Source organism: Ascaphus truei, chromosome 2 (genome assembly GCF_040206685.1).
Source record: "Ascaphus truei isolate aAscTru1 chromosome 2, aAscTru1.hap1, whole genome shotgun sequence".
Taxonomy (NCBI): domain Eukaryota; kingdom Metazoa; phylum Chordata; class Amphibia; order Anura; family Ascaphidae; genus Ascaphus; species Ascaphus truei.
In genome coordinates this window covers 78,292,060-78,315,552 of record NC_134484.1, presented here as the reverse complement: position 1 = coordinate 78,315,552, position 23,493 = coordinate 78,292,060, and the positions used below count along the sequence as shown (strand labels likewise).

Below are 23,493 nucleotides of genomic sequence, written 5' to 3'. Positions count from 1 at the left end.
AAAATATGCAATTAAATAAAATACAATAAATATGTTTCTTACCCATGCTGAAATGAAGGCTCATCCTCCACATCCAACTGCGAAACAAACAACTCTTGACCCAGGAATATATAGCAATTAAGGATGTGCTCAACATACAATGTGATCTAAACTAAATAATCTAATATGGGGTAAGTGATGCTTGAAAAAGAACTGTTCCCAGTTCTGAGTGAAAATGTGTCCAGGAGAATCAGCGCACCTCAAAATATGAAAGGGAGAAAGAAAAAAGAGAAAAATAGTGAAGCACGTTCACAGAAATCTTCAGCAAATTCAATGTTGAGGTATGCACTTACATGAAAGTGCCTGCGCCCAGGCACTAAAAGGTTTCTTTGCTCCTCTGCTCCAACTGTGGATAACAGAAGGATTCTGAAGCCTCTTCTTAAAAAGTCCAACTTTATATGTAAAAAATCAGAGTAACACTCACATAGACAGAGTATATTTTAATGGGACTAGTTTGAGCACTTTTCTCATCCTCCGGTGATCGCGACTCTCACCGCAATTCCAGCCGGCGTACTACGTCACTTCTGGTATTCAGGTGCTCTACAGATACTGGCAACCCTATGCGTTTCGCAGGTAGTTTCCTGCTTCCTCAGGGGTAATTATGGTATGTCCGTGTGTCAACCTCCTAATATATACCTTTCTATCACTACACTGCAATTAACTTTAATTACATGCTTTACAGGCAGAAATACAGGAATAGGATACATAAGGTGAGTATAAACACACAGAAAAATGCATAGACCTCCTCGTTGGGTAGAGGGTAACCCTTTAATTTCCTACTGCTAAGATAATTAAGGGGTTTCTGGCTAGTAGCTATTTTTTTTTTATGTTGATGCCATGGTAAAGGAAGAGGATGAGGAAGATGATGAGGATGTCTTCATCCTGGCAGGGTTAATAACTACTTTTATTTACTATAAGGTTGCTGGCTATAAATGTGCTATTATCCAGATATGGACTATAGGGCTTATGCCCAATACTGTATTTGTTGGAGGAGGGGTTGGGGGTTGTTGGGGTAGAGGGGAGGGTAATAGGGTGGCCAGTGATTGCCAATGTGGCTATCTGTGCCCCGTTAAGGGCAAAGATAATGACAGTGACAAACACTGGATTAAATGGCTAGTGTATTTTTTTAAAATATATATTTTTTAATTTTATAGTATTGTTACTGTACTATTTATTTGAATGGTAAAAAGTGCTATTAGCCAAATAGCACTTTTGCCAATTCCTATGTGGTGGTGCCGGTTGTAGATGGGGTAGATGAAGGGGGTACTTACCCCAGGGTGGGTGGTTAGGCCCTGTGGTGCGAGTTAATGCCTTCATTGCCTTAGCGGTTGCATCCACTAAGATAGGGATCGGTTAATACCTCCCAGAAGGCCTAGCCACCAACCCTAGGGCACCAATAACCTTCACCCACTCTACCACCAACAAACCGGGTGGTGGCGGTTAATCCCTTCATTACCTTAGTGGTTTGTCGCTAAAGTAATGTCATCATATTTTTATTTAAATTACATATTATTGAAGCAAAGGGTCTCTGGACTTGGACCGCATTAATTTAAGGTCCTGGGAACCCCTGCTTCCCAAGGCACAGGTCCCAGTTTGGGGGCCAGTATCTTCTGCAAGTTTAATTCTCCTGCGTTTTGTGACCAGGACATTTAAACTTCCAGGAGATTCTGGCACCCCCTACGGAGGGCTGTACCTCGGGAAGCAGCGGCTCACCGAACCTGAAATTATTGCAGTTCAGCTCCGGAGACCCCCTGCTTCAATATTATGTCATTTAAATTAAAATAAAAACAGGGCTATAAGGGAAATGCAACTATCTCTGCGCAGCTCTTACTGACTGGAGGAAATTTGCACAGTAAGATTTCTGAAAAAGCAACTGCAAAGTCGGTCGGTATGGCATTTTTGTACCAAACGATATCTACCAAGTGAAAAATCTTACTGAATACAGGTTTCTACACAAATTTCATACTATGAGGTTAAAACATGTCAAACCAAGCGATATGGCAGTGTTCTTATTAAAACTGAATAGGCCCCAAAATGTCCCCAGAACTAGAACTCGAAAAAAGAAGAATCAAGCCAGGATAAGCCAAATATTAAAGATTTTCTTGTGAAAGACTAGGGACTAGAGCCAAGCCATCAATCATGTATGTATCACATCAGACAAGATGTATCATAGATGTAAATATCAGTGACAGTCAAAATGCACCAAGGATGTATATATCAGTACATAGTAATAAAGTCAGTAACAGAAAAGACAAATAACAAAACAGAAAATGATACTATATACTGATACTATATGCTCCTTGAACACCTCGTGTTCTCTCACATGCTCAATTTTCTCACCCCCTACTCTCTCAAAGACCCCCTACATCTGAATTCTCCACTGCTCACTCCGCTGAAAAAGCCCACACCAAAATAATTAATTACCTCAATACTGCAAAAGACAAAGGTCATTACACTTTGCTCATATTATTCGACCTCTCTGCAGCCTTTGATACTGTGGACCACCCTCTTCTCCTTCACATCCTCCATACTCTTGGGATATATAACAGACCTCTATCCTGGATTTCCTCTTACCTCTTCCATCGTACTTTCATTGTCTCGTTTTCTAACACCTCTTCTGTTTATCGTTCTGTGGGGGTACCGCAGGGCTCTGTCCTGGGACCCCTTTTCTCTTTACACACTCTCTCACCAGGTTACCTTTTCCATCTCTAGGGTTAAAATATCCCCTTTATGCTGATGACACACACATTTTCCTTTCATCCCCTAACCTTACACCTGCTGTACAGACCAAAGTCTTTGAATGTCTTTCTGCTATATCAACCTGGATGGCCCTCTGCCGACGTAAACTTAACATGTACAAGACGGAGCTCCTTATACTTCCTCACAACCCATGTCCTACTGGCCCCTTCTACATTACTGTTGGCAGTACTATCATACACCTGGTATCACAAGCACGCTGCCTAGGAGTCACACTTGATTTCTCCCTCACATTCTCCTCACACTTTCACAATGTAGCTAAAACCTGTCGTTTGTACCGCTTCAACATTGCAAAGATACACGCTATCCTCTGTTCCTCCACTGCTCAAACTCTAATGCCATACCTTCTTCTCTCCTGTCTCAACTATTGTAACCTCCTGCTGTCCGGCCTTCCTGCCCCTCACCTGTCTCCTCTACAATCTATCATAAATGCTGCTGCTAGAATCACTTCATTCTCTCCTAAATCTGTCTCAGCTTCTCTCCTGCTGAAATCCCTCTCCTGGCTTCTAATTAAACTCTGTATCACTTGTAAAATTCTCCTCCTCACTTTTAAGGCTATACACTCTTCTGCCCCTCATTACATGTCAGCCCTAATTTCTCCCTATACACCTGCCCGACTCTTACATCCTGCTCAAGGCCGTCTTCTGTTTTGCCCTTTTGAATCTAAAGAGCTCTCCTGCCTAAAACCTTTCTCACTCACTGCCCCACACCTCTGGAATATCCTTTCCCCAAATATCTGAGTTGCACCCTTTCTCCACCTTTAAGACCTATCTAAAAACACACCTCTTTAATGAAGCATATAGGTAGATCCGCTGGCCGATACTATACATCTGGATGAACTGACCTTGACCCCTTAAAAACACACTTACCATAACACCCTCCTACTGTCTCTGTAAATTCTCCCTAATTACCACTTATATTGTAAGCTCTTCAGGGAAGGGACTCCCTTTTCTATTGTTACTGTAATTTCTGAAAGCGCTTATTCCCATTATGTGTTACATTATTATGTCACGTGTATTACTGCTGTGAGGCGCTATGTACCTGGATGGTGCTATATAAATAAATATATACGTACTGACATACATAAATACACTGATATTTACATATATGATACATCTTGTCTGCTGTGATACATACAGTACATGTGTGATGGCTAGGCTTACCTGTCTCCAGTCATCCTCAAGTAAAATCTTTAATATTTGGTTTATCCTGTCTTGATTCTTCTTTTTTTGAATTTGAGTGCAGTTACTGTAAGTATAACATATCTTTAAGTGATTATTGCTAATAATGATACTACAGTAATTTGACTAAAGTTTACATTTATAGATAGTAATAGTTTCCCCCACTAGAGTGTGTGATCTTTTTTTACACACTTGGCAAAAGTCCCCTATTCTGATTCAGTGAAGAAGTTCACCTTTTTTTTAAAAAACATCCCCCCTTAATATGTGCATTAATACAATCTACTCAATGATAAGTATGTGCTATTCTAGTTTTTAGCTTATTAGGTAGCCCTGCCTCATAAGAAGAGTGCTGTACTCCTATGGCTATCAGGTTATACATTTGGAGACATTACAGCTGTAGCTGGCGTGTGCCTGTGAGTGCAATAGTGTATCATCCCCACCCCTTTTTCCCCCATGGCTTATGCCATTACAATGTCGTCTACTGGGAGTGTGTCCTGCTGCAATGTGCCAGCGAGAGCTTTAAAGGCCGCTGCACCTGTATTAAAGATTGCCAGATCACCACGAGCAGCTGCCTTATATTTGCCATTTGAAATACAGAAAACTTGCTCCTTAAACCACAACTTAACAAGATGATTGTTTAGGGTTAGATTTGCTTGGGGTTACTTTTAGAAAAATTAGCAAATTTGTTTTCAAGCTGCTAATGTCCAATAAATGTCACATTTACAAACATGCCTAAGGTTTTGCCCATCACTACTCTGAATGACCTTTAGATGTTCAAGTGCAAGTTTTAAAATAAAGGTTGGGAGAATTGAAAGTGGCAGGTGCTTTTTATTTCTTTTTTTTTTATTAAAGAGGTGTTTAATTGACACGTTCAGTTAGTTTAGGCTTTTAGATCAACCTTCAAAATTACTCAAGTAAGGTCAAATGGTGGAAACTATAAATAAGCTTAGTGACACTGCACCTTTCTGTTAGTAACCTATACATCAGGGGTGCACAAACATCCTGTGCTGTGTCCCCTGCCTGCTCCGCCCCAGTGCTCGTGCACCCCCCCCTTTACCTAGAAACCGTTGTCAGATAACGTGATGCCAAGGTAAGTAAATTACAGAAGCCTCGCACGCTCCCCAGCATTTAATTTAAATGCTTTGGGGAAGAGTGCAGGGACCCTGTAACCGCCGCGGACCCCAGTTTGCACACCTGCTATAAATCACAACTTTAATTAAAGTTCAGCAGAGGTCCAAATATATAGCAGATATTAAAAAGATAAGAATATCAGAGTTTAAGCACTTAGTAAATGAGTACCAGTTTTATCCAAATATGTACAAGAAACACTCATTAAATGTAGTCCTACTCAACTGTAAAAATACAAAGTTATTATATTAAGATTCATACTTACATACACAAGCTGCTGCAATCAATCTAACAGCTTCATATGGTGGCTGGCAAGATGGAAAAATTGGTTGTACAATATAATTAGCAAATGTAATTGCGATGATTGCCTGTGTAGTGGGTTCTATAATTAATAAGGAAGACCATAATCTGATGAAAGCAATAAATCCACCAAAGGCTTCAAGTATATAAGCGTAGCTAGCCCCCGATTTCATGACAGAGGTCCCTAGCTCAGCATAACACAAGGCTCCAAACACTGAAAAGATTCCTCCTATTGCCCAGATAATGAGGGAGAGTCCAAAAGAGGCACTGTACATTAGAACACCCTTCGGAGATACAAATATTCCAGAGCCAATCATATTTCCAACTATTAAAGAAATTCCATTAAACAATGTGATTTCTTGCTTCATCTGCATTTTGTCATTTGTATTTTCCACAGATTCTTTATCTTTCTTTGTTTTCTTGATTTCATTTTTGTTATCACGTTGCTCGTGGCAAAACGTAGCCCAGGGTCCTGACATCGTCACTGATTTTCACTACCTAATGAAAACAGTATACATATTTATAGAAATAAACATAGTATAGAAATGAGCACACGTAGGATAATCTGTTAACATCATCAAAATATTGTTCTGTAGTGAAGCAGCTGAAAAAAATATCTGTGACATGAATGATGTGATAGCACTTCCCAAATTCTTAAGGCCCCATACTTCAGCAGAATCAACCCTTTAAAGAGCAGCCTATACATATGATGGATGAGAAATAGAACATACACATATTTTGTAAACAAACACCTCTAAAGAAAGGTACATTTTTAAGCACCAAGACATGGACGTTGGTGCAGATTGTCAATATCCCACCTTTCTCTGAACTGAGATACACATAAAATCTACAACTGTAGTCAGCCAAAGGGAGGATGGAAAATGAAGCTTACTTATCCCACGGCCTTAAAATTATTATATGTTTTGTCTCCAAAACCATAAATATACCAGGGATTGGAGTGTGATGGAATGTGGTGCCTTTATATAATTAAGCTGGTGTAAAGAAAAGGAAAAATGTGTTTTAATTACAAACAAAACAATAGGTACTAATTAGAGATAGGCACATAGATTGCTGAAAATTTGGGAGTACCTTTCAACTGTGAATATCCACGACTCTAAAAAGATGCACATTCACGTACCTTTGTTCACATGATTGCAATACCGCCGGCCACAGCTATTTGCCCATTTGATTATGTGAATGTTATAAAATTTGCCCACAATTTTTTTTATTAAATTCGTCTCCAAATGTTCTTATCCTTGGGTACTTTAACTGCCACATTGATGACCCCTCTCTCCCTTGGGCTTTCCCCTTTCTCTCTCTAACCTCTTCTTTTGGCCTTCAACAGTAGACTGTAGCCAACACCCACAAGGATGGCCACTACATAGACCTGGTTTTCACTAAAAACGTTTCTCTCTTTGATTTCTCCATTTCCCCTTTTCTCTCTCTGACCATCACCTCATCTCTTTTTCTATCTCTCGCTTCTCCCGTCTCCATCTCCATCTACCCCTCGTTTCTGCAGAGACCTGCGCTCTATTAATACTAGCTTTGATTCCACTTTACGCTCCTCCCTCTCCTCTCTGCCCTGCTCCAGACTTTGACAACCTGGTCAGGAACAACAACTCTGCCCTATCCTCCTCTCTTGATCTATATGCCCCACTTTCTCTCTGCCGTTCTCACCCTTCTAACCCCAAACCCTGGCTAAATTCCCACATGTGCATGCTGCATTCCTGCACTCATTCATCTGAACTCCTCTGGAGGAAATCTCACACTCTCGCAGACTTCCTTCACTACAAATTTATGCTATCCTGTTTCAATTCTGCCCTCTCTCAGGCTAAACGAACCTACCTTTCTTCATTAATCAACACGCACAAGTCTAACCCACGCTGACTCTTCTCTGTCTTTGACTCCCTACTCAGACCACTCTCAGCTGCCTTTTCTTCATCCTCCATCTCACCTAAGGACTTTGCTGACTATTTTAAGGAAAAGGTGGAATCCATACGTGAGAACATCCCCTCTGTTTCCTCTTCCCACTCTACACCACTTCCTAACTCTCCTCCTGCCTTCCTTGATTCTTTTTCCGCTGTCACAGAGTAGGATGTGTCACTGTTGATCTCCTCTTCTCCCTCTACCACTTGCCCTCTTGACCCCATTCCCCCCCATCTCCTAAAACCTCTTGCTCCTACTATAATCCCTATGCTCACACACAGATTTGAAACTCCTCCCTCTACTATGGTACCTTGCCCTCCTCCTTCAAACATGCAACAGTCATACCATTACTCAAGAACAGCAAGCTTGACCCTACCTGTCTTTCTAACTATCGACCTTTCTCCCTCCTGCCTTTTGCCTCTAAACTCCTTGAACGTCTTGTATTCTCTCGCCTGCTCCATTTTATCGTCACCTATTCTCTCCTAGACCCTCTACAATCTGGCTTCCACACTGCTCACTCCACTGAAACAGCCCTCACTAAAATAACTAATGACCTCCATGCTGCCAAAGACAGAAGTCATTACACTCTGCTCATATTTCTCAATCTCTTCAGCATTTGATACCGTGGACCACCCTCTCCTCCTTCAGATTCTCCATACTCTTGGTATTCATAACAAAGCTCTATCCTGGATCTCCTCTTACCTCTCCCATCGTACTTTCTGTGTCTCTTCTGCTAACACCTCCACCTCCTTTATCGATCTCTCTGTGGGGGTATCCCAGGACTCTGTCCTGGGACCTCTCCTCTTTTCTCTGTACACACTCTCTCTAGGTGACCTAATCACATCTCTTGGGTTCAAATATCACCTCTATACTGAATACACAAATTTACTTTTCAACCCCTGACCTTACACCTGCTGTACAGCCCAAATTTTCTGAATGCCCCTCTGCGATATCATCCTGGATAGCCCTCCACCGACATATAAACTCAACATGTCAAAAACAGAGCTTCTCATATTTCAATTCAAATCTGGCCCCACTGCCTCCTTCCACATTACTGTTGGAAGTGCGATCATACACCGAGTAGCACAAGCATGCTGCCTAGGGGTCACACTCGACTCCTCTCTCACATTCTCCTCTCTCATTCAAAACGTATCTAAAACCTGTATCTTTTTCCTCCGTAATATTTCAAATATACATCCCGCCTCTTGCGTTCTGCTAAAGGATGTCTTCTCTCTACCCCCTTTTTAATCTAAAGCCCCCTCCTGCCCTAAACCTTTCTCACTGACTGCCCCACACCTCTGGAATGCCCTTCCCCTCAACACACGACTAGCACCCTCTTTCCACCTTTAAGTCCCACTGTAACAGGGGATTTATCTCTGTTCAGGAAATGTGCCTCTAATCCAGCAGTGTGGTGGTTAACTGCTGGTAGTCAATTAACCAACACCACCTGGCTGATTAGGTTTGTTAGAAAAACCTGCCTTTGAGACAGGACGTGATATTGTTCCTGAGTCTCACAAGTTGTGGGACTGACCATAGGGACAGACGTCTTGAGCCTACCAGAAGAGGCTGCCAGCAAGACACAGGGGAAAGTATTTCTAAACCTGTATCCTGACATTGCCTTATCGCCCAAAGGTGTGGACACCAGAAGAACAAAGAAGCCTTCCCCTACAAGAAACAGATAAGACTTTCCTTTCTAAGACTTTTTGTATATCTGCACATATCAAGATATATGTTTGGGGCTGAGAGACATGCTAATCTAAAGGGAGTTGTGGACTGCATAGGTTTCACTAGAAATACTCCCAAGTGGAACAGAAGCTTTGTTTGACCCCTTTTATGCATATGTTTGGATGATTTTCTTGTGTTAAAGAAACAGGCGCAATAAAAGCCTTATTTAATTTCACCTTAAAAAAGTATCCATTGCATACCTCTGCACATGTCCTCTTATACCCACCTTAAAACACACCTGCTTAACTATGCATATGAGTAGCTCCGCGGCTAATACTATACACCTGATACATAAAGCTTGGCCTCTTGCAGATGCATTTGCCCTCCTATTGTCTCTGTACATCCTTCCTACCTACCAATTAGATTGTAAGCTCTTCGGAGTAGGGACTCCTCTTCCTAAATGTAAATTTTAAAGTCTGCAGCACTCAATCCCATGATCTGTTATTTGTATTATTTGTTATTTATATGATTGTCACGTGTATTACTACTGTGAAGCGCTATGTACATTAATGGCGCTATATAAATAAAGACAAACATACATACATACAATGTTACAACATTCAAATCACACAGAACTTCCAGACCCTGAAATATGGGTTTTGCTGGGGAGAAAATCCAGAAAGAAGATTTTAACAAGGCCTATTCTGGCAAGCCAGGTCCTACGACATAGTGTGAGCAAAGGGGGTACTATCTGGCTCAACAGGATCAGATGATAGGTAATGGAGGAAGATGGACATAGCCCCCTAGTAGTGTGAAACGCGTGGAGGTTCTTTTTTGGACATTTTTTATCCGTGTTTTTAATCCGTCTCTGATCAAAAAAAGCCTTAGCGCTCGGGTTCCCGAGCTTTTCTTCAAATATTGCTTGCAGTGCTCCGTCTTCCTCCATTACCTATCATTTGTTACCTGATTTGGAAGCACGCCCATGGAGACATACTACCCTCACGAACTCCGGATGCATTAATGAGAGTGATCTTACCACTACATGGGAGTCTGGAAGAAGCAACAGTTCCTGATGCATGATCTTACAGAATGGCTTACTATACAGATGAGCAGTGATTCTGAAGTTATCTGGCCTAGTTTGCTCCATGTCTCTGTGGTGCTCACTTTGTGTAAGATGATTTATCTTACTGTCTCCAACTATACAGAAAATGGGGACAGTTTCACTCTTCCGTTACAAAGTACTGTATATACTGTACTGCAATGTAACACTTCAACAAAAACTATTACAAATGTAGCCTAAGACCTCGGATATAGTACAGGCGAGTGCGTGTGATGGAGCGCATGACGTCACGCGCGCCTGTACTAGAAGCGATCCGTGGCCTTTGGGGCGTGGTGAGGGCATGCCGGAGGCGTGACATCATATGAGCGGTTCACCCTCATTGGCTGAACCGTACAGGTGACCCGGTCGTCACGTGGCAAACTAAAAAAAATTGTCTCGCCAAGTATCATCCGCCGCCTCACTTTCGTGCACTGTATGGCTATACGTATTGCCTTACGGCCTTTTGTTTTTGGCGCTCACGCCGTTATTCATACTATGGACGCGGGTCAGGTAAGTTTCCTTGCTACAAATGAAGCCATGGTCCTGCTCTCTCAGCAAACTATGGTAAATGTAAATCTCAGTAGCACGCTTGGGCACTAGGATCTCAAGACAAAGCTCTCCCATGACAAAACTCTCTTTGCTGCTGGCCTGAGGATGCTTAGGGGAATTTGTTTCAAGGCAAACATTTGAGCAAAATTGGCACAATCTGTGTCATTTTCCTCTTGTGTCTCTCGGGATCAATGTATCAAGGTATTTTCTTTAAATTTACACCCTGTGCATCAGATTGCAATTTAGCCAGTGGCAATACAGTACAATGAGATAGGGAGGAGTTACATGGAAAATTCAAATATTACTTCTCAGGGTGTCAGTCTTTTAGGTTGTTTTTTAATTTAAAAATCCTCAAAGTCGGAAGTAAGCAAAATCTTCTGGCTAACTATTTGTGTTAAATGTAGAAAAAGCTTTTTTACACTGTACTTTAAACACAAAGCAAGTAGAAAAATGGTAGTGTGTCAAATCCAACTTTTTTCTCTTGCTTTATGTTTATACATTACATCCCCCACTTAGTCACGGTACATCTTTAATTTCTGTAAAATATGACTCCAAAGCCGGAACATTTGAGAGACTGTAGAACAGGGGTGTAAAACTCACTTCTTATGTAGTCCCAGATTAGATTTAATTGTACTTCATTCAGGCCATGTGTACCATACATTTACAAAATAGGCACATAATACATACAGTAATAGTATGGTTGTATGCTAGATGTCAGAATTAAGCAATCATAAAGAGCAACAATAACATTTGACTAAGAAGTCATATCAATAATATGACCAAGAACATGAATATCTATTGCGTAAGAAAGACACTATACACTTGTATACACTTGATTTACTTTTACTGCTGCTTCCTGATACCTGGCACCTCTTAGTTTGGACCCCCCCTCCCATCTCTCTTACTCCCCCCCCCCTTTCCTGTCTCTCTTACTCCCCCCCCCTCTCTCTCTAACTCCTCCCATCCCCTCTCTCTAACTGCTCTTTCCTCTCTTACTCCTTACCCCTCCCCCATCTCTGACTCTGCCACCTCCCCTCTCTCTCTTACTCTCACCTCTCTCTCTTATTCCCACCCCCCTATCTCTAACTCTTCCCCTACCCTGTTTTTCCACCTCCCCTCTCTCTCTAACTCCCCCCTCCACTCTCACACCCTCCTCCATCCCCTCTTACTCCCTCCCTCTCCTCACTTCCACCCCCTTTTTCTAACTCCCCACTACACTCTTTCCCCATCTCTCTTTCTCACTCCCCCCTCCCCTCTCTTACTCCCCCTTCCCTTCTTACTTCCCCTCTCTCTAACTCCCCCCTCTCCCTTACTCCCCCTCTATCTCTCCCTCTTATTCTGAGTGTCTGGTAAGCGGCCAGTTCTACTGTGGTTGCAGTGCTCACGTGACCCTTAATTTTTAGTGTTTTTTATTGTATTAAATGTTATCTTTTTTATATATCAGTCAGTTGTCTCAGCAATTGTTTGTCCCTTAACTGTGAGTAGTGTTGTGTGTTTTTGTAGTTACTGTATCACACTATGTTTGTTTTTGTTTTTATTGCATGACCTATCGTCTTCATGGGAAGAGATCCAGCGGAGTTCACCCTTCAACTGGTTGTATAATATTTTTATTAATATATGTTAATACATTCTACATATATTACTGCCTTTGACCTAGCGCCATAGAAATAACGTTTTTTCCTGCTTTTTTCAACCTCACCTACTATGCAACGGCATGCAAAATAAAAGCTAATTATCACACAGGGTCTGTGGCTACGCAAGAGGTAGAACAAAGGACATACTCTACCAGGGTGGGGGGAGGATGTGGTCATTATCATGTTACATTGTTTATGTTGCAAATGTATGTTTTAGAACCCTGCACCTATACTTGTAAACTCATTCAGTTAGACTGTAGCAATTCTGAAACTGGGAAACACAATCATCCCTGTAATAATTACAAGATATAATGAAGACTAAAATGATAAAATCGGAAAGTATAAATATAAGAGACAAAAGCATGAGCTTACCTGTAGAGCTATTTGTTCTGAAATTTTTTCTTCGCTGTACTTTTTCAATAACTGTTCTCCTAGCAATGTGTTTTTCTCCGGTGAGCCAGCACTGTAAGACTTTGTTTAGCTTGGCGTTTAAATAACAGAGAACATGTATTGAAACTAGCAGCTGAGGCTGTGTTTGGTAAGCGATATGGACATCATTTTTTTGTCAAGGGGTCATAAGTGCACTGGTTTATTCATAATCTATTTTGGTAACATCCTGTACTGTATATTATAAACAACAACACAAACCTCTAAATTCAGACGAATGAGTTCAAGGAAGAGAAATAATGACAAATTACAAATAGATAGTGGATCTGTGATTATCTGTTTTATTTTGTATTGTGCTACTGGAGCTATATCATAGCAATGATTGTTGAGGCAATAAAACATTATATATTTATTCAGACCTCTGTAAAAATGTATTGTATATTTGTGTAACAAATAAAATGAGCAGTGACAGACTGTTAAAATGTGCAATCTGGGACACTCAATAATAAAAAAATAAAAAAAAATTGGTTGCAGATATTTTGTTACATCTCATGCTCCTTAGATTTTATTAAACCACCAATACAAGAGGACTTAATGCGGATATGGGGTTTCTCACACACTATCACAATTGTTTGTAATTATCCTGCCTGCCTCTCTGCCATGTTCTTATCCACTCCTTTCTCTACTCCACCCCCCCCCCCCAGCATCCCCTTCCCCCCCAGCATCCCCTTCCCCCTCGATGCTTTCCTTGTCACCATTTTATTATCCTTCCAATGTCTTCAAAAATCCCTTTCTCACCCTACCTTATCTACATCTGTTTTTTTCTGCTTTCCTAACCTCTGTTTTAGCCATAGATTCCTTTGTAAATCAGTATTGCTGACCCGAGGAAGAGAGAACTCTCAAAAGCTTGTCCTATGACATAGATTGTTAGTACAAATAAAAAAGGTATCACCTAATACTGACATACTCATTTATTCTGCAATGTGTGTGTGTATATATATATACATATATATATATATATATATATATATATATAGAGAGAGAGAGAGAGAGAGAGAGAGAGAGAGAGAGAGAGAGAGAGAGAGAGAGAGAGAGAGAGAGAGAGAGAGAGAGAGAGAGAGCAAATGGAAATATTACTGTATGCTCATTTGCATGTCTTAGACAGGTCTGCAACCCCATCTTTCACCATTATCACACAGCACACAGCACTTCCACTGCAGCAAGGGATTCTGGGAAATTACATGCAAATGAGCACACAGTGCCACCTTTTGCTTCAAAACCATAAACATGGTTCCCTATAAAAGACATGCAAATGAGCATACAGTAATATCTCTATTTGCTATATGCTTTGCTGTGGAGGGTTTTTGTCCCTTTTTTTACCCACCATAACGTAACTATATATATATATATAGGAAGAAAGTAGCAGGCACTCCTAACTTGTTGAAAATTTTAAAACTATTTATTACAATATGTCAAGACTCCTTGGATAGTCGAAACATTGACATATTGTAATAAATATTTTTATTTTAGAATAAAATGTAATAAATATTTTTTACCAGTCCTGGAGTGCCTGCTACTATCATCCCTCATCCCCAATCCTTTTGCAGTTATTGCACCCGGGCAGTATTCCTGTTGCTAAGTGGAACTGCATCTGTAACAGACTTTTACCAAGATATGATGATGAACATATAGCCTGATAAGGCAATTATATTTGTGGAAAAGGCTGAAGATCATTCTGTCTGTTATCTCTCAACCTCTGTACCACAATTTTGGCAAAACCATCTCCTTGGGCATCACATAAATCAATAAGGTTTCTGACTTTTGAACTCCTTGTATTTTTTGACTTAATCCATTCATAATCTTCCTTCATGAGCATGTCATTTGAAATAAGGGAATCCAGACACTGATTGAGACAAGCTTCAGTCATTTGCCCTATAATTTCATTTCGTTTACTCTTGATCCACTGAAGAGCTGTACTGGATTCCTGCACTGGCACTGATGGAATACAAAAGAAAATAGGATATATATATTTGCAGTACAAAAAGAAACAAAAAACATAGAAATTGGTGACAGTTAAGCACCACCTGGGCCAAATAGTTTGCACATGTTCCTATCTGTTATAAAACCCCAGACTCAATTAGATCATTGGTTTTCTTTCAATGTATCAGTCTGTGTGATCTTTTTTTTCTCATCTTTTTATTGTGCCTATTAATATACCTTTCTAGAGTTTATTCTAAACATAGAAATCAAGAATTTGATGGCAGAAAATAAAAATGTGTCCGGTCTACTGTGCCAATTTTCTTATCTGTTTAATACCTCACACCCTGTTTTGACCATTGGCTTTCTTCCATATTTAGCACGGCCTTATGGCTATCCAAATAATTTGTGAATGCCCTGATTAAATTAGCCACTACCATCTTTGTTGGGAAACTATTTCACAAATCCACCACCCTCCCTGTGAAGAAGGACTGCCTCGCATTTCCCCCGACCCTCACCCTTCAACGTCAGGGCATGAAGTATTGTTCTAGCACATCTCTTTAGTGGATATATGCTCCACTTGTACCCTTGATTAACTGGAGCATTTCAATCATATGACCCCTCTTTCTTCTCTCTTCCAAGCTGTACATGTTTATATACTTTAGTCTTTCCTTTTCATTACGATGTAGACCATGCACCGTTTTAGTAGCCCTTCTTTGCACAATCTCTAATCTTTGGCGCAGATAGAGGAATTTCAAGCTAGTACTGTATATAAAGTCGTCGCACACAAGGGCAATTTAAAATGCTATTTCACTTTGCCAGTTTTGAGCCGGTGAAGCCATGTGCGATGCTTAGTATATAAGCCTCCTCGTGTTAACAGAAGGCATTATTGGATCCATGCCATTTGTAAAATCACATTGCAAATGTTTACTTTCCACTCTATGATACTTAGCTTTGAATAAAAAGTATTTGAATTAGATTAAGGACACTGATGTGATGTAATATGAGGTTTTTTTATTCAGACGCCTAAGGGTCCTTTATTTATCAGAGTCTGGCACAATTGGGGCAAAATCAATACAAAACAACAGGATTAGATTTATTACAGAACATACAATTCCATTACTTTCAACTGGATTCCATTTTGTTGATATACAGTATATATATAGTGCAGTTTAATGAGCATGGCTGCATGCTAAATCAGATTGCTCTGAATCTGCAATTTCATGTATATGTCGATGTGATTTAGTTAGCTCTGTCTGCATCTATCACTATATGTGCAGTATGTGTATGTATTTATGCATATGTGTGTACTGTATGAGTGCATGTGCATATTAATGCATGCATTGTGTGTTTGTGCATAAATGTAACTTTTGTTTTGTTCAATATGGCCCTACAGATGCAGCGGCCGTTATTCGAACATTTCACGGAGCCATTTTCGTGTGCTCTGCTGTATTCCACGCGGCCAATCACACCAGGCACACCTGTTTATCGCGGTTGCTTTGTTTGAATTTCATGGATTCTGTTTCGTATCCGTGTCAGAAATGAATAAATTGTAATGTGTACAGTACTGTGCTACTGTGTCAATTTCAGGTGTTTAAAAACGTAAACACTAAAATACCATTTTCTGCACTCGCTTCTTAAGGCGGTGAGGTTGGAAGAAATCACGCGCCATGACATGGGTATTCCGAGGTATAAACGCGTGAAATGTTCGAATAACGGCCGCTGCATCTGTATATTAGCTGCCTATTATCTATTTCTCCCTGGAGCCATTGATACCCAAGTCCGACGCTGACAATGTAAAAATCTATAATATCATACATACCTGGAAACAAAAGCGTATGAAAAGTATCACCAGAACTTGAACTGGAATCCTAAAGCACAAATATAAAAGAAAAGATAATAGTCAGTAAAAGATAAAATTACAAAAAAAATTAAACCAAAAACTGGTACAATAGGTACTGTAAGGAAGGTCCTACCCCAAGCAGCTTACATCTATAAGAAAGATAGAATGGGAAAAAAATGGTACTTGGGGAGAAGAAGGTTGGTGTGTTTCTGTAAGCTGCTTGCTATCTGAAAGTGCTCTTGATGTCTGATTGCTGTTGAGCTGTCTTCACTTCACCTCAGACTATCTTACATATAAACACAGCAGAAAATGTGGCCCCAAAGAGAGTCTCTCCATCATGCTTCACGCTCGCTCTTTCTGTCCACCAAGCCAGCGTGGACATAGTTAACATCAGGAAAAGACACACGGACATGCATGCCTGCACGCCTGCCAGCCTCCTGCACACACACATTCATACACACATACAGTATAAATAGAGATTAAGGCCAATGTGCACAAAAGGGTGATACACTTTAGCTCAATCATAAAATGAGTGGGAGTTAAGACGTACTAATGCTTAGCACCCTTTCGTGCATATGAGCCTAAGGGCAGGTCCATATAGCCTTCACCCGCGCTGAGGCGTGTGAAGGCTGTGACATCAAATGCGTGAAGCGGGTGCGTTTTCTGTCCATGTTAGATGCGCCGTGGGTGGCGTGCCTAGGGGCGTCACAGAGCTGGTTCGCCCTCATTGGACGAACCGCTCATGTGACCTGGCTGTTGCGCCGAGAATACAGTTTCAATGCGTGCCTCCTCTTGCTGCCACCCGCGTGGTCTATGTGGGCGATCAATGCCTTTAGGCCAGTATGGACCTGCCCTAAGAGACACAGACAGACAGAGTACTAATAAGTGCATTTCTAACATGAAACAAGTTCAGTGGTTTAATTTTTATAGTGCAATTGTTTCCCTGCACAGCGATCTATGAAAGTATTTTTTATAAACCCCTCACATAAGAAACACTAGCCACATGAGTAAAAAAATGTTCTAAGGAACTGAATTGCCGATAAACACTTATAAATTAATTCTCTTTAACTCTCGACCCAGTGTCGTACAAAATGCAGCTCATAAGGAATCAACTTGTAACCCCTTCTGCCTGCTGTAGGTAAAGATTTTACTTTTAAGTCTAGTAAATGACATCCTGCAGCTTTTTGGAGTATGCATGGTAGTGGTGAGATGTTACAGTCCTTTTATTAGATTTGGTTGCTCGTCACCTCTCTCAGAGAAGTTGTTAGGGTCCCTGTATAACCTTTGTTTACACACAATTCTGAAAAATAATTATAATTTAAAAATAAAACATTTGTTACAATTCAACAAATAAAATGTAAAATTATCAATACAGGCCTCCAGACATTATGGAAATGATGTGTTGGTACTGTAACTCATAACTTTGGTTCCTTTTGTACAGCCTAAGAAACCATATAAAATTGTTATATTAAAAAACACCAAATAATGTATAAAATGTGAATTTTTTCATTTAGTGACAATGACAGTAACATTTTTAGAGAGATTATAGATGCTGTAGAAATATACAGTACTGCTATTTACTATTGTGGTTTAAAGCCATGGAATTTTATCATGTGTAATATTGCTTACAGTTTTGGTCATCTAAACTTAAAAAGGACATAAAGTACAGCAGCTAAATAAAGGGCCACAATACTGATAAAAGGATTACAGACGAGCTAACGAGTATTCTAAAGCTTGCCTTAAATTTGCCTTTAAACTAGCCAGGTACATGCTGTGTACATGCTGGGTACATTTCAGTGACATTTCTGCAGAAGTTAATGGCCCATCGGATTAACACAGCAGGGGTCCCTGGCAGTCCCATTCACTTTGAATGGGACTGCCAGGAACCCCCACTGTTAATCCGATGGGCCATTAGTCTGTCTGGAGAAATGTGTGAAATGTTGCAGCATGTACCCAGCATATACCCAGCATGTACCTGGGTCTTTTTGGAGATTGCCCCAGGTTTGTTTTAGAATAATCGTCGGCACTACAGTAGCATGTGTATCCTTTGAGGAACTGTTAAAAACATGTAGGATTGTTAGTAATAGTGACTACTGAATGACATACAGAAAGTAATGTGAATGTCATTTAATTGAGTGGCTTGCCAAATGTATTTGTTTTTATATACTAACAAACAGTACACACATTTTAACCATAAGATGTTATCAATCCTTTGGAAACATATAGTTTATCATATTAACAACATACATTGTTTGGGTTTTTTTCATATGATGGTAAACATGGAATTGGATATGGAGCAGGTGGACTTGATGATGAACTTTGAGGCAGTGTACTTCTTATCTGAAAAACATAAAAGCCATAAAAGTTGCTTGTTAGCATGTTTGGCAAGGGGCATATAGAGATTATATAAAATAAAAAAAGAGTAGAGCTGCAAAAGCAGAGTCCGAACAAATTATAGTGATGTACAGTATAATGCCCTGTATAGCTGCAAAACAAAAAGGTTTAAAGATAAGCTTAGATTTAGTATGGATGTACAGTATGTATATCTTTATTTATACAGCGCCATCAAATACATGTCACATAATAATATAACACAGTGGGCATAAGCGAGTCAGACATAAAAGTAACTTTAGGAAAAATAGTCCCTGCCTTGAATAGCTTACAATCTAAGTGGTACTGTAAATAGGGAGAACTTACAGAGACAGCAAGAGAGTAAATTCATCTGCAAAGGGTCAAGGGCAGTGCATCTGAGATGTATAGTACCAGCTAACGGATTTACCCATATGCTTCGTTAGAGAGGTGTGTTTTAAGATGGGTCTTAAAGATGGAGAGAGATTGAGTTAGTAGGATATTGAGGGACAGGGCATTCCAGAGGTGTGGGGCAGTGAGTGACAAGGTTTTAGGTGGGAGAGGGCTTTAGATACAAAAGGGCTAGACAGAAGACATCCGTGAGCAAAACGCAAAAGTTGGGCAGGTGTAAAGCAAGAAATTAGGTTTGAGGGAAAGGAGGGTCAGAAGAGTATATAACTTTAAAAGAGTTGTGTAAGCAATACAGGATTTAATAGGAAGCCAGAAGAGTGCTTTCATCATGACAGACGCAGAGACAGATTTAGGAGAGAGCAAAGTGATTCTAGCAGCAGATAAGGTAAATTGATTACCATAGATTGTAGGGGAGACAGATGAGAGACAGAAAGGCCAGACATAAGACGCTTACAATAGTTGAGACAGGAGAAAATCAGGGCTCGTGTTAGAGTTTTTACAGGAGAGAAACAGGGGAAAGGGTGCATGTTTGCAATGTTAAGGAGGAAAAACACAACAGGTTTTAGCTACATTGTGAATGTGACCAAATAGAAGCAAAAAAAAAACAGCACACTGCGAAGCGAGCCAGGTTGTAAAAATGTTTTTATTAACAATAAAGCATCACCCAAAGGAAGTGTAGGACCTCCTATGCATTTCGAACACTAATGTGCTTTATCAAGGACATCTACTCCTTGATAAAGCACATTAGTGTGCGAAACGCGTAGGCGGTCCTACACCTCCTTTGGGTGATGCTTTATTGTTAATATATTTTCATTTTTTTTTTTTTTTACAACCTGCACGCAGCACCCTAGGCAGTGTCCGGCTAATTTTTTTGCTTTTATTTGATTACTTCTACCAGCGGATGGACACGCCACCACAACTACACCTATTGAGACTCTAGGAGTGAGTAAGATTTTTGATTCATCATTCATCTAAAAAGAATCTTATTCCAGTCAACTGTGAGTGAATATTGTTATTTTTTTTACTTCAAATGAGGTCACAGCAAGGTGAATCTTCATTCTTGCTTGTCATCGTTAGGAGGATGCATTATTGCTTTTCATTGAGCATTCACTGAATACTCACATACCACTATTCCCACTCCATGCAAGAGTTTATTCATAGGTTGTATTTATTGATACTTTTCATCTCCCTGTCGCAGCCTGTGCGCGCGCTACCTCAGCTTACAGAGGGCGCGCTCACACGCTCCTCTTTTTGGGCCTGCCAAGTTCCTGACTCCTCCTCCCAGTCTCTACAGGCCATTCCCCTGTCTGCCCCTTCTGTCTCCTCCTCTTATCTCCCTGACCTATCCCTGTTGTCTCCCACTTCTCTCTCTGCTCCTCCCCTCTCTCCTATTGGTGTGTCTCCCTTTATAATCCCTGTCTGTCCTCTCTATCGTCGCTCTGCATAGTTCCTGTTTCCCTGTGTGTGCTGACCTATGCTGTGCACCCTCTGTGTCCCTGCTATATCCTGTTCCTGTGTTTACTTTGGATTTCCCTGGCTTTGACCCCTGCTTGTCCTGGACTAACCCTGCTCTCTGTACCCTTTGAACCTTGCTACGAACTCTACCTTGCTGACCTCTGGAATCCTTGGACCTGGCTTTGTACCCTGACAACTCTACCCTCTGGACCCCTGGACATTGGCACACGGACACGACCATTCTTACGCTTACACCACCAGACGTTGCAAGTATCTTTAACTACTCTCTCTATAGGCCCAGCAACGCTATACCACACTCCGGGTTTGCTCCCACTGCTGTGGGTGTGTGGGGTAATACCGTTCCCACCTCAGTACTGGGGTCTTGCCAGGTCTGCGGTCATACAGGCGTGACAATAATGAACACTTACGCAATTAAACATTTAGGCCTTCTACTTATACATGGCAGCGGCAAGGTCATGCACCCGACAGACAAAATATGTATTTCCGAAATCCAGAGAAGCATAAAAAGGGAGTAGACACAGCAGAATGCCTCCCTAAGCAATGTAATAAGGCTATGATTACGCATAGAATAGCATAACACCCTCAGGCTCCTGCACAACTATTACCAGCAGATTTCTCATTACAAAATAGCCCTTAATACATGCCAACCCTCCTCATTTATGTGGGTAACTCAACATTTTGGGGTCAAGCTCACTTCTCACTCTCAGCACCCTGCATGTCCCAATTGCCTAATAAGTAAGACAAATCAATAAATATCCTACTGCGGACAGGGCCGGCAACAGATTTTTTTGCAACAAAGGACAAATTTGAAAAGTAGGGCCCCCCACAAATGATACGACAAAATCACATTTTGTCTACTTTGCCTCATCATGTCTCTTTGTTCCATACTTCCCTAGTATCTTTCTCTTTCCTTTTCCCCCCAGTGACTTTCTCTCTTACACCCTTTACTTAATTCAATCTTTCCCCTTGTGTATCTCTATTGTTCCTTCATCTCATGCATTTCTCTTCAATCTCTGATCCTCTCTCTCATCTCTCCCCATCCCTCATCATTTCTCCCGCTTATCATCTCTCCCCCTCCTACCAATACATAATAAAAAATATACCCCGCTCCCAATACAAAATAAAACATACACCCCTCCCAATACATAATAAAAACACACCCCCTCCCCAATACATAATAAAAATACACCCCCCCTCCCCAATACATAATAAAAATACACCCCCCCTCCCCAATACATAATAAATAACCCCTCCCCAAAACATAATAAATACATCCCCTCCCCAATACCTAACAACACCATCCTCCCCAAAACATAATAAATACACCCCCTCTCCCAATACATAATAAATACACCCCCTCTCCCAATACATAATAAATACACCCCCTCTCCCAATACATAATAAATACACCCTCTCCCAACACATAATAAATACACCCTCTCCCAACACATAATAAATACCCCCCCCTTCCCAACACATAATAAATACACCCTCTCCCAACACATAATAAATACACCCTCTTCCCAATACATAATAAAAAAAAAACCTTCCCAATACATAATAAATACACCCCCTCCCCAATACATAATAAATACCCCCCCAATACATAATAAATACACCCCCTCTCCCAATACATAATAAATACCCCCCCTTCCCAATACATAATAAATACCCCCCTCCCCAATACATAATAAATACCCTCCCCCTTCCCAATACAAATTAAATACCCCCCCTTCCCAATACATAATCAAAAAAAAACCTCCCCAATACATAATAAATACACCCCCACTCCCAATAAATAATAAATACTCCCCTTTCCCAATACATAATAAATACCCCCCTCCCAAATACATAATAAATACCCCCCCAATACATAATAAATACCCCCCCTTCCCAATACATAATAAATACACCCCCTCCCCAATACATAATAAATACCCCCCAATACATAATAAATACCCCCCTTCCCAATACATAATAAATACACCCCCCAATACATAATAAATACCCCCCCTTCCCAATACATAATAAATACACCCCCCACCCCAATACATAATAAATACCCCCCTCCCCAATACATAATAAATACCCCCCCAATACATAATAAATACCCCCCTTCCCAATACATAATAAATACACCCCCCACCCCAATACATAATAAATACCCCCCTCCCCAATACATAATAAATACCCCCCTTCCCAATACATAATAAATACCCCCCCTTCCCAATACATAATAAATACACCCCTCCCCAATACATAATAAATACACCCCCTCCCCAATACATAATAAATACACCCCCTCCCCAATACATAATAAATACCCCCCCCCCTTCCCAATACATAATAAATACACCCCCTCCCCAATACATGATAAATACACCCCCTCCCCAATACATAATAAATACACCCTTTCCCCAATACATAATAAATACACCCCCTCCCCAATACATAATAAATACCCCCCCCTCCCCAATACATAATAAATACCCCCTCTCCCAATACATAATAAATACCCCCCCAATACATAATAAATACCCCCCCAATACATAATAAATACCCCCCCAATACATAATAAATACCCCCCCCAATACATAATAAATACACCCCCACCCCAATACATAATAAATACCCCCCCTCCCCAATACATAATAAACACCCCCCACAATACATAATAAATACACCCCCTCCCCAATACATAATAAATACCCCCCCTTCCCAATACATAATAAATACACCCCCTCCCCAATACATAATAAATACACCCCCCCA

General features: G+C 40.6%; 2 protein-coding genes across 2 annotated transcripts in view; both read right to left on the bottom strand.

The window, feature by feature from the left end:
• LOC142481693 (Y+L amino acid transporter 2-like) overlaps positions 1 to 12,798 on the bottom strand; it is a 61,075-nt gene extending 48,277 nt beyond the window's left edge. Inside the window, exons 1-2 of the mRNA XM_075582961.1 lie at positions 12,651 to 12,798; positions 5,371 to 5,903 (exon numbers count right to left, since the gene is read on the bottom strand). Coding sequence (XP_075439076.1) covers positions 5,371 to 5,884 — 514 coding nt within the window. The 5' untranslated portion in view covers positions 5,885 to 5,903; positions 12,651 to 12,798. The remainder of the gene's footprint in view (positions 1 to 5,370; positions 5,904 to 12,650) is intronic.
• A 603-nt stretch (positions 12,799 to 13,401) lies between these two features.
• RIPK2 (receptor interacting serine/threonine kinase 2) overlaps positions 13,402 to 23,493 on the bottom strand; it is a 53,161-nt gene continuing 43,069 nt past the window's right edge. Inside the window, exons 8-10 of the mRNA XM_075582960.1 lie at positions 18,733 to 18,825; positions 16,465 to 16,513; positions 13,402 to 14,660 (exon numbers count right to left, since the gene is read on the bottom strand). Of these exons, the coding sequence (XP_075439075.1) occupies positions 14,371 to 14,660; positions 16,465 to 16,513; positions 18,733 to 18,825 (432 nt within the window). The 3' untranslated portion in view covers positions 13,402 to 14,370. The remainder of the gene's footprint in view (positions 14,661 to 16,464; positions 16,514 to 18,732; positions 18,826 to 23,493) is intronic.